Genomic DNA, 12,693 nt, shown 5'->3' on the forward strand with positions numbered 1-12,693 from the left:
AGGAATGGGGAATGGTGAGAAGTATGGAATGTAAAAGTCTTAAACAAAGGAGGGGAGGGGATCATACTGCTGTCGCTTCTCCACAAACCACAGTGGTAAAGTTACAACCGCACTTGTGAGATTTCTATTCTAAAGCATGGTTTGAAAAAATAAATGATTTGCAGGGACTTAATGATTTCATTTCCTGGTTTTTAACAATACTATAAACAATACTAAACCACAGTATACTTCCTTTCTCCTTTATTATTTATAAAATACTGGGTTCTAAAGACTATTGACTCAAAAAAAAATAAAGACTATTGACTCATCTCTTTCTATGGGAAAGCAAACTTATTATACTTCTCCTTTCATTGCATAGGAAAAGAAATTTTTAGAAAAATACACTTGAAAAGACAGAATAAATTTTTTTAAGTGTCATCAAGTTATTTCACACACTTTCTAAACCACAACACAAAAACCCATCAGACTTTTGGACTTAAATATTTGGTTGTTTTGCTCTAATATTTGTACTTGTTCTGGACTGCAGGGCAAATTTTCAAAATTAACTTTTTTAGCTTTTACAACTCGACTTCCATGAAAAAGTTCTACTTAGACAACTGCAAATACATATTTATATAAAAGGCAAGTATGGTATACTTTAGATCTGAATAGGAACTGGAAGTCTTTAATGATTTTTCATCATCAGAAGATACTGTGCCTTTCTGTAGTACTTTATTGTTTGTAGGGTTTCCATATTCATTTAAGTTTTATACCCTTAGTTTGATGAACAATTGCTATAAGAAAGAGCTATGTGAAGTTCACTTTTTGATTTGCTGTAAAAATATTCAGGACAACTTCCATTACTCAAAAAATTCTGTGTGACAAATTTATAGTGTAGGGCTAAGAACTCAAGGCATTGAGAAGTAGAATCAGGAACGTTAGACGAGGAGTAAGGAGACATGTGTTCTATCCATGTCAGTGACCTCAGGTAATTGATTTTACTTCTTCTGGCCGTACAATTTAATTTTGAGCCTTAGGTTTCTTCACCTGTCTTAATGGACATACCAATATTGCCTTCTTAAGAAAGTTGTTGAGATGATCAAATAAGATATTATATATATACATGCTCTTGTAAGCTGATAGCATAGTGTAAATGTGGAGAATTAAATTCCCGAATGTTGAATGTCAGATAGATCCTCAATTAAAAATAAAGAAATTTCAATAATAATAATTATATTAAAGGTCGATTTTCCCTGTTTGCTCTGCCAGGGAGGTCAGAGTCAAATTTGAATATATTGCATAAACTGTTAATCCTAATAGTTATCACGTGTTTGCCTTTTCCCTGCTCCTGATTTTGGTGACTTCTTTTTACACTTTTTTAATTGCTATATGTCTTTGTGGAAAGAGGAGGGATAACATACATATAAAATTTTAGAAATAATTAAGGTAGTATGAGACAGAACTGCTATTAAAACTTAGGTCTTCTTTCTCTAAATGTGATACTTTTGCCATAGCTTTCACTTTAAATCAGTTACCATTTATTTTGTTGGGTTTTTTCCTCATTTGTTTAAAAAATAAAAATTAACCCCCATCTTACTCATATTAGTAGAAAATTGATTAAAATGATATTTTTATATGTCAGAAATGAATTTTTTTAAGGTATACTTCAAAATACTATGACCAGTTTGCATCATCTGTGTTTTGTTGAAAATTGTACACCTCTCTAACAGCCTCATCTTGTTTTATACATGAAGTACATTTGCTTGTTTTGTATTTCAGAGTTGTAAAAAACTCCAATAAGAGACTGTATTAAGTGGTTAGAATGCAGATAAATCACCAATCTTCAAAGCTTAATGCTATAAAATAATTAAGAAACAAATATTATGGTAATTGACAACTATCTAGGGCAGTTTATTTCTAAATAAAGTTACGTAGCATTATTTTTTCTGAGATCAATGTGATATTGTTATGCTTTTATTTTAGGGTTTGATTGACAATAAATTTCACTTAAGGTCTTTCATGTGTGCTTATTTTCTGTGAGATTTGATGTACCTTTGTGAAATATAAACCTTTATAAAGATGTTATCAAAAAGAAACTTTATGTTCATAATATTCTAATTTCAACAATTACTGTTAGAAGTCAGAAGCTATAATACTTATCCCAAACTTGTATGAGGCATCTGTACTTTTCAGAGAATAATTTATATTTTAAAAATCTATGGCTGTTAAAAGTTGGAAGCTCTCTGTTAACATTTAATGATCTTGTCAGTGGAATATGATTGACACAATTAAGTTGTCTTGCATTTGAGTTACATAATTGATATGGGATGTGAGTAAGATCCTAATTCAGAACATATGATACTCTTGTTCCATTCCATTCGAGAATGAAATTAAAGCAACTTATAAATAAATCTGGTTTTCATTAAAATATGGAAAAAAGCATCTGCATGCCAAAGCATTTGCAATACAGCTAAAGATTTATACTCTATATTTCATACTTGGAACATTTTTATCATATAGGATTAAATCCATAGATCAAACAAGTTTTCTAGGAAGTATAAAACTTTTTACTCTAATTCTTTTGGCTTAAAGGAATGTATATTTAGATTACAGTAGGAAAACAGGTTCTGTTAGATAATTCTTTTTCTCCTCTTAGGAAAAAATTTAAGGGTAGTATATTCTTCTAAAATCTTGATTTATAAAATATACTTATTTAATATGTGCTTTTGGAGATTACTTTTTGCTGGTTTGTATTTCTCAGGCTGGGTTTAATTTTCCAAGTTTAATCATCTCTGTTCTTTGGAAAATATCCATTGCCAAACACAATTCAGTTGCCTGTGACATGCATATCAAATCTAAACTACCTTTAGTGTATGGTACTGAATTGCCTTATAGTTGAATGATAAAGAAAAGCACTGTGTTTACAACTGGCTTTATTAATCGACCTTAATAAGTATAAGAAATGATTAATAATAACCAGTAGCCAAGCCAGGGATAGAGAAATTATATTTTGCAATAAAGTTCTTTTTATATTAGGAATTTAAAATTCAATCCTGTGACCAGGAGAGTGTAAAGGAAAGCACCATCTTGAGAAAAATGAGGCAGTAACTGAAAAATACTGTAAACTCAAGAGTGACTATTCAAGAGTAGAGGTTAGGAACACCTGGGTGGCTTAGTCTGTTATGCGTCTGACTCTTAGTTTCGGCTCAGGTCATGATCTCAGGCTTGTGAAATGGAGCATTGTGCCTGTCTCTATCCCTTTCCTCCTACATTTCCTCTTGCTCGTGTGCATGCGCACTCACTCTCTCTCTCTCTCAAATCATTAAAAAAAGGGGGGGTAGAGATTATTTCCATTTCTCCTGTCACTAAGATCATTCTCATCTTTTTGCTGCTTTTACAGACATATAAGATGAAGTTGTTGACTCAAAGGATCTGAGGTCTCTTCTTGTGCTAACATACCATAACGGTAACGCTGAGAGACTGTTGAGAGGAGGTGACGTTGTTTTCAGTCCCACAGTTCAGTGCTCTGGGCAGTTTCGTGGCTTCTGGGCATGAATGAATTGTGGTCTGACATAGTCTAGTGATAATAGTATAAGTTGTAAAGTTCAGGATTTCAAAATGTTTATTCTTATGCAAGAGAAGAGTTTTGGATCCTAAGGATGAATGTGCCCATTGCACAACTCCACCTTCATGATGGTAGGGACAGCAGAGCTAACACATGGAATCTGCTCTGCTGCTCCATTGGGTCTTTTTCCCTCCTGGCATTGCAGTTGTCTGGCTCTGATATTGGGTCCCTGAAGGAAGAAGATTTTAAGGGTAGAGCCCTGGGCTTTTTGCCAGCTCCAGAAATTTAGTTGCAAAGTGTTCCTCAACGAGGGATATTTTGAGGTTCCCATTTTGATACTTACTCAAGAGTGACTAGAAGATGAACCTGCGCAGTATCATTTTGTATTCTTAATATCTGTGCCCTTAGGTCCTCCTCCATACAGGGATTGAGAGGTCATGTAAATGCAGGGAGCACAGCTTCGGGTCTGTGAGTACTAGCGATACTTGTGCACAGGTTTTAGGATCTGACACAGGCATTTCCTAAAGACATGGATTAGAGTGAAAAAGGGAAAGTTGTGATCATGGTGCTATTTCTGCTGCTGCTCCCTCTTTTGTTCTGTTTAAAAGGAAGTTGTTGGCACCCACCAATACCCACTAAAGATACATTACAAAGGATTTCCTCTGAAACTAGGAATAAAAGACACACAGTGAATCATGAAGTCCATGTTAGAAGCCAGGGGCTGAATCCCGTGTAGAGGGAAAACCTTTTCTTTCATTCTTTTTAAATTGTAATATAATTAACATGTAACATTGTATAAATTTAAGGTGTACAACATTTTGATACACTTTTGTATTGCAGGATGATTACCACAGTAGTGTTAGCTAACCCCACCATCACTGTTATATTTAAGATCTACTCTCTTAGCAACTTTCAGGTATATTATTATTGCTAACTACAATCACAATCCCCAGAATTTACTCATCCCATAACTGCAAGTTTGTACCATTTGACCAACATTGCAGTTCCCTTGGCTCCTCTACCCCCAGTCCTGCTGGTAACCACTGTTCTACTCTGTTTCCACGAGGTTGGCTTTTTCTGATTCTACATGTAAGTGATAAACAGTAATGATGTCTTTCTGCCTGACTTCTGTCACTTAGCATAACACCTCATAATCCAACCATGCTGTCACAAATGGCAAGATTTCCTTCTTTCTCATGGCTGAATAATATTCCATTATTTCACATATATTATATACATATGGTATTTAAAAATAAATGCATACATACACACCTCCACATCTTTATTCATTCATCCATTGACAAACACTTAGGTTGTTTCCATATCTTACCTACTGTGAATAATGCTGCAATAAATATGGAAATGCAGATATCTTTTCAATATCCTGTTTTCATTTCCTTTGGATATATCACTCAGAAGTGGCATTGCAGGATCACTTAATTTTTTAAAAAGATGTATTTATTTATTTATTTAAGAGAGAGAGTGCAAGCGCATGCATGTACACGAGGGGGGAGGTAGGGAGAGGGAGAGAAATCGACAAGCAGATTCCTGGCTGAGCACTCCTGCTTGCTAGGCTCCATCCGAAGACCCTGAGATCATGACCTGAGCTGAAATCAAGAGCCAGGTGCTCAACCAACTGAGCCACCTAGATGCCCCTATTTTTAATTTTTTTAGGAACCTCCATACTATTTTCCATAGTGGCTGAACCAGTTCACCTTCTCACTGACAGTGCACAAGGATTGCTTTATCTCCACTTCCTCACCAACACTTGTTATTGCTTTTCTTTTTGATACCCATGCTAACAAGTGTGAGGTGGTCTCTCACTGTGGTTTTAATTTGTATTTTGTGATGATTAGTGATGTTGAGCATCTTTTCATGTACTTGTTGGCCATTTGTATGTCTTCTTTGGAAAAATGGCCGTTGTTTTCCTCTGTGCATTTTTCAATTGGATTAACCACCTATCAGTTATATGGTTTGCAAATATTTTCTTTCATTCCATAGATTGCCTCTTCACTTTGTTTATTGTTTGTTTTGCTGTGCAAAAGCTTTTTGCATGTTTGCTGTAACCCTACTTATTTTTACTTTTGTTGCTTGTGCTTTTGGTATCATATCCAAAAAATTATTGCCAAGGCTGATGTCAAGGAGCTTTCCCCCTATGTTTTCGTGTTTTATGGTTTCAGGTGCTACATTTAAGTCTTTAATCTGTTTAATCCACTCCAAGTTGATTTTTGTGAGTGGTATAAGAAAGGAGACCAATTTCATTTTTTTGCATGTGTTTATCTGGTTTTCCTAACACTGTTCATTGAAGACACTTTTTCCCCCATTGAGCGCTCTTGGCTCGCTTGTCAATATCAGTTTGGCTGTATATGGGCACAGAGTTATTTCTGAGCTCTTTATTCATTCCATTGGCCTATGTGTCTATTTTATGCCAGTACTATACTGCTTTGATAACTACAGCAGCTTTGTAGTACAGTTTGAGATCAGGAAGTATGATGTTTTTTTTTTCCCTCTCAGGATTGCTTTGGCTCTGTGGGATCTTTTATGGCTCCATACAAATTTTAGGATTGTTCTATTTCTGTAAAAAGTGTCATTCAAATCTTGATAGGGATTGCATTAAATCTATAGATGGCTTTGGGTAGCATGGACATTAAGCAGATGAATTTTTCCTATCCCTGAACATAGGTTATCTTTCTGTTTGTTTCTTTGTCAAATTCTGTCATTGGAGTCCTATCTTGTAGTTTTCAGTGTACTCATCATCAGGTTAAATTTATTCCTACATATTTTAATTTTTTTGATGCTGTTGTAATGGGATTATTTTATTTCTTTTTCAGATATTTTGTTGTTAGTGTATAGAAATGTAACTGATTTCCGTATGTTGATTTTGTTAACTGCAACTTTACTGAATGTGTCCATTAGTTCTAACAGCCATTTTGGTTGAGTCTTTAGGATAGTCTCCCTATAAGATCATATGATCTGCAAATACAGAGTTACTATTTCCTTTCCAGTTTGGATGCCTTTTATTTTTTATTTTTTTATTTTTTTATCTTGCCTGATTTATTCTAGCTAGGATTCCCAGTACTATGTTTAATAAGAGTGGTGAGAGTGGGCACCCTGTTGTTCCTGATCTTAGAGAAAAAGCTTTCAACCTTTCACTCTTGAATATGATGTTAGCTGTAGGTTTGTTGTATATGGCCTTTATTATATTGAGGTATATTCCTTCTCTACCCAATTTGTTGAAGGCTTTTATTATAAAAGTTTTGTTGTATTTCGTCAAATGCTTTTTCTGCATCTGTTGAGATGATCATATGATTTTTATCTTTCATCCTGTTAATATGCTGTATCATATTTATTGATTTCATATGTTCAGCCACCCTTGCATTCCAGGGATAAATTCAACTTAATCATCGTGTATGATGTTTTTAATGTGCCATTGTTTTCATTTTGCTAATATTTTGTTGAGAATTTTTGCATCTGTATTCTTCAGGGATATTGATGTGTAGTTAGTTCTCTTTTTTTTTTTTGTAGTGTCCTTATCTGGCTTTCGTATAAGAGTATGCTGCCCTTGTCAAATGAGTTTGGGAGTATTCCCCTCTCTTCAGTTTTTTAGAAGAGTTTGAAGATTGGCATGAATTCTTCTTTAACTATCTGGTAGAATTCACCAGTAAAACTATCTGGTCCTGGGGTTTTCTTTGTTCTGATTCATTTTCTTTACTCATTATTGCTCTGTTCATATTTTTTATTTCTCATGATTTTGATATATTATCTGTTTCCAGGAATGTATCCATTTTCTTAACTTAACATGTCAGTGGGTGACTTTAGCTACTTGGTAGAAAAAGAGGATGCATTTTCACCAGCTGGGAATTCTAAGAGTATCTCCCAAATGATTTGACCCTGATTTCATTTATTTATTTGATAGAGAGATCACAGGTTGGCAGAGAGGCAGGCAGAGAGAGAGATGGGGAAGCAGGCTCCCTACGGAGCAGAGAACCTGATGTGGGGCTCGATCCCAGGACCCTGGGATCATGACCTGAGCTGAAGGCAGAGGCTTTAACCCACTGAGTCACCCAGGCACCCTGCCAAATGATTTGGAAAAAAAAATCCCTGTTGTCTTTGATGCTCCAGCTGCCATATTGACATTAACTATACTTGGTTACTACTCTGCATGTGTGTATATGTGTATGTTTCAGTGAAAAGATGATTATAGAAAATTCAGAAAAGAAAGCAAATAAAAATCAGACATAATAGCATCTCTTACCTAATCACTGATTTATCCTTTTAGTTTTTCTCAAAAAGCTTTTTAAAACATAGTTAATAATCATATATTTTATATTTTCATTGTTAGTATTTTCCATTTTACTAAATTGTCTTTTTATCTAGCTGCATAGCATTCCACTGAATATGCTTTTATTGGCCTAATATTTTCTGTCGTTAAATATATAGGACTTCCCTCCAGCTTCTTAATGTTATAATAATGTTGTATTCATAGCTTCATGCACATAGAATTCTTTATATTATAGATTATTTTCTTAGAGTACCATGTTTTTATTGCATTTGCTACATAATGTCATTGTTTTCCCAGAAGTAGTACTAATTGACAAGATCACTAGCAATGCCTGAAGGACCAGTTGTGCCACATCCTTGAATATTACTTTTTGAATAATTTTACTAGTTTAATTTCAACAGCCTCACATTTATTTCTTTAATAGCACCAGAGATTGGATTTTTCTTCATGTGTATTTACTAGTTATACTTCTTTCATGAATTGTTTGTCCTTTACATACTAAAGTGAGGTTTTTACTATTAAATTCTTGGGGAATTAACTCTAACTTTTTAAAAATTTCCACTCATGTATTTTTTATTGGAAAATTGAAACCATCTATATGCAAACAAGGAAAAAATAAAAATTGCTCATATTGCTACCACACAGAAATGTCTCCTTCTGGTATTTTAAGAATATCCTTCTGACTTTTTTGTTAATGTTCATTCAGGTTTTTTTTAGTAATCAAATACATTATCATACTTTTAAGCTACCTTTTTTTTCATTTAATATTCTCATGTCTTTATATGAAAAATGTAATATTTTTTTCCTGGTAATTCATGCTCTTTCTAGAAAACTTGAAAAATATAGAAACTGTGAAGAAGAAAAATTACCCATCATAATGCCACCAAAAGATGATGGCTATCAAGATGTTGCAGTTCCATTTTTAATCTATACTTTTCCATGTTTAATCTATGCTTTTCCTCAAAATTGCTAATCATGCTATGTATATTTAGGATGTTTTCATATCAATATATTGTTGTATTATTCATTATATTATTATATGCGTAGAATTTTCTTTTTTATGATTGTCCTGTAGTCCCATAATTTGTTTTAAAATTGTCGTGGTCTTAGATATTTGTTTCCAATTTTCAGTATTTTAACTGTTTTCAGTAACCATCTTTTTACAAATATTTTTGTTCTTATTGTTGATTGTTTATTTATTTATTTATTTATTTACTTACTTACTTTTTAAGTAGGCTCCACACCTGGCATGGAGCCCAGTGCAGGGCTTTAACTCATGACCCTGAGATCAAGACCTGGGCTGAAATTCTGAAATCAAGAGTCAGACAGACAACTGGCTGAGCCTCCCAGGCACCCCAACTGATTATTTATTCATTTATTTTTTGAGAGAGAGAGAGGGTACATATGAGCAGGGAGGAGTGGGGGCAGGCAGAGGGAGATGGGGGAGAATCTAAGCAGGCTCCATACCCAGCACAGAGCCATCTGGAGGCTCCATTTCATGACCCTGAGATCATGACCTGAGCCAAAATTAAGAGTCAGGCACTTAACTGACTAAGCCACCCAGGCATCCCTGATTGTTTATTTTTAATAATCTTTTATAAATATTACATATTTGAAATTTTTCAATATCTTTTGCCGAATTGTTTTCCAGAAAGGTAATATACACAGTTTTTACCTTCACCAGTTTTAAAGATTTATTTATTTATTTTAGAGAAAGAGTGTGTGTGCACTTGAGCATGGGGGAGGGGCAGAGGAAGAGGAAGAGAATCCTCAAGCAGATTCCCCACTGAGCACAGAAGCTGACGCTGGGGCTCAATCCCAGAACTCTGAGATCATGAGGAGCCAAAAACAACAGCCAGATTCAACCGACTGAACCATCCAGGCACCCCTACCTACCTTCACCAGTTTGTGTATACCTTGTCACTCCTCACCAACACTGACTATTATCTTACTTTTAAATATTTGCTAATTTGGTAGTAGAAAAATTACATCTCATTGTTTTGATACCTTTTTAAATATAAATTCATTAATAAGAATAATAGGATTTCTCAAGAACATATTTTAATGAAAGGAAGTAGGCTTTTCCTAATGGGTGGTTGTGATGGCTATAACTGTGTGTGTGTGTGTGTGTGTGTGTGTGTGTGTGTGTGTGTGTAAACCAAGCACTGGATTCCTGTGCCTAAGATAGGACTATTTTTTTTTCTACTAGGTCTTGGTATCTTGATGGGCAAACACTACTAATAATCATTTGTGTTGGCATTGTGTTCCCTCTTGCGCTTCTTCCTAAAATAGGTAAGTCTTTAGAGAAGAAGACAGTTTTTGTTTGGAAAGAAGGAAGAAAGAAGATAATGTTAAGGGGCTTTTAAATTTCACAGTACCACATTTTTAGCAGAAGGGTGGTAACGGTGAATAATTCTGAACTTGGACTTATTGTAGGTTGTTCAGCCTTCAGTCTTGCCTAGTTAGCCTATTACTTGGTTTGTAGTAGTATTTTGTCTGCCCCACTAAAATAAAATCTTTACAGTGGAACATTAAAGAGCAGCCTTTCCTTACAGTGTACCATTAGTGGTAAGCCAGTTCCAGTTCTGCTGTACAGAGCTGCATAAATGATCTGTGACAGATAGTTGGAATGTTGTTATTCTCAGCCCTAAGCCCCAGATACCAAGCACTGTAATAGAAAACATGCCCAAGATGTATAGCTTTAGCTGTATGTTAGGATCACTTTCCTTATAAATTGCTTTTTATTTTACTCTTATTTTACAGGTTTTCTTGGCTACACAAGTAGTTTATCATTTTTCTTTATGGTATTCTTTGCTCTTGTGGTAAGTTTAAAATACAGTATATTGCTTATCTCCTCACTAAAATTGAATTTACTGTGTTAATGTCTTCTAAAAAGAAGACTTTTTTTTTTAATAAATTTTATTTTATTTTATTTTTTTAAAGATTTATTTATTTATTTATTTGTCAGAGAGAGAGAGGGAGAGAGAGCAAGCACAGGCAGACAGAATGGCAGGCAGAGGCAGAGGGAGAAGCAGGCTCCCTGATGAGCACGGAGCCGGATGCGGGACTCGATCCCAGGACGCTGGGATCATCACCTGAGCCGAAGGCAGCTGCCTAACCAACTGAGCCACCCAGGCGTCTCTAAAAAGAAGACTTTTAACTCTGTTTTCTGTCAGAGTTTTATTTCAGTGTGTTACTAAAAGCACTTTTATTCCACAAAATTATTGTACCTATTTTGAAGAGGCTTAGCTAGAACATTTTTTCAAATCCAGTATCTCTTTTGGTTAACTAGAAAGGAAAGCACACTGACTCTGTTAAAACCTTAGATGAAGTTTAATTCTTTGCGTAGATGTGTGTATCCATTTATTTCTGTATAATACTGGGTGTGTATGTGATTAAACACTTCTTTGTTGTTGAAAAGGAGTCAAAGAAAAATGGTACCAAAAGGAGCAACACAACACCCCAGTAGTTAAATCATATTATAGAGCCAGATTTTCAAGCTGTCAAAACAATCCAGGATGCATTTAATTGAGGTTGAACTATCTGTTGGGATGCAGAGGTGAAACAAATTTAGATCATTTAAATGAAGTGGAAGGAACCCTGGTGTTAGTGTTCAGAAATACTTTTAATGGATGCTCTTAAAACTAAAATACTTAACAGTGTTTACATTTAATCATTTGTTGAATTTATCAGCATTAAAAATCATTGCCCTCCCCACCTCAAATTGTCTGACTTCTATCTTAGAGGCAAATGAATTGAACATATACTTTTTTCCCCCTTCAATTAATTTAGATATGATTTACATACATCACTGTATAAGCTTAAATGTGTACAGCATAAAGACTTGACTTAGATATATAGCAAAATGATTACCACAGTAAGTTTAGGTAACATCCATGAACATACACTTTTTAGGTTCCACATTGAAAAGGGAGACAACAGTTATTCTCACCATAAATGGACTTTTTTTTGCAGTGGTACTTTATTTTTTGAGTATAGTTGACACAGTGTTACATTAGTTTCAGGTGTACAACAGTGATTTGATAAGTTTATACACTATGCTTTGCTCACCCTGACTATAGCTGGCATCTGTCACCATACAATGCTATTTCAGTATCATTAACTATGTTCCTTATGCTGGGCCTTTTATTTCCATGACTTATTCATTCCATAACCGGGAGTCTGTTTCTTCTACTCTCTTTTATCCATTTTGCCCACTCCTCTTCCCTGCTTTCCTCTGGCCACTATCGGTTTGTTGTCTGTTTTTATAGGTCTGATTCTGCTTTTTGTTATTCATTTGGTGTTTTTGTTTTTTTTTTTTTTAGATTCCACAGTGAGTGAAATCATATGGTATTTGTCTTTTTCAGTCTTATTTCACTTAGCAAAATACCCTCTAGGTCCATCTGTGTTGTTGCAAATGGCACTACCTTACCCTTTTTTGTGGCGTTGTGATATTCCATTGTATGTACAAACACACACACCCATCTTTCTTATCTATTTGTCTATTGATGGATATTTAGGTTGCTCCCATATCTTGGCTATTGTAAATAGTGCTACAATAAGCATAGGGGTGCATATATCTTTTTGAATTAATGTTTTTGTTTTCTTTGGGTAAATACCCAGTAATAGAATATTGAATCATATGGTATTTCTATTTTAAATATTTTGGCGTAACTCCATATTGTTTTCTGTAGTGACTGTACCAATTTACATTCCCTTCAACAGTGCCCAAGGGTTGTATTTTTTTAAATCTTCACCAGCACTTGTTATTTCTTGTCTTTTTTATTTTAGTCATTCTGTTAGGTATAAGGTAACATTTCGTTGTGGTTTTGATTTGCATTTCCCTGATAATTAGTAAAAAGACACA

The 12,693-nt window shown here is 34.5% G+C and overlaps 1 protein-coding gene across 3 annotated transcripts in view; it reads left to right on the forward strand.

Moving 5' to 3' along the window:
• Positions 1-12,693, forward strand: part of LOC111159132 (solute carrier family 38 member 6) — a 72,809-nt gene that overhangs the window by 33,328 nt on the left and 26,788 nt on the right. For all 3 annotated transcript variants that reach the window (XM_022521555.1, XM_022521564.1, XM_022521574.1), the window contains exons 7-8: positions 10,036-10,118; positions 10,590-10,648. In XM_022521555.1, the coding sequence (XP_022377263.1) occupies positions 10,036-10,118; positions 10,590-10,648 (142 nt within the window). The remainder of the gene's footprint in view (positions 1-10,035; positions 10,119-10,589; positions 10,649-12,693) is intronic.

Source organism: Enhydra lutris, unplaced genomic scaffold (assembly GCF_002288905.1).
Source record: "Enhydra lutris kenyoni isolate GAN:26980312 unplaced genomic scaffold, ASM228890v2 scaffoldscaffold4, whole genome shotgun sequence".
Lineage (NCBI taxonomy): Eukaryota > Metazoa > Chordata > Mammalia > Carnivora > Mustelidae > Enhydra > Enhydra lutris.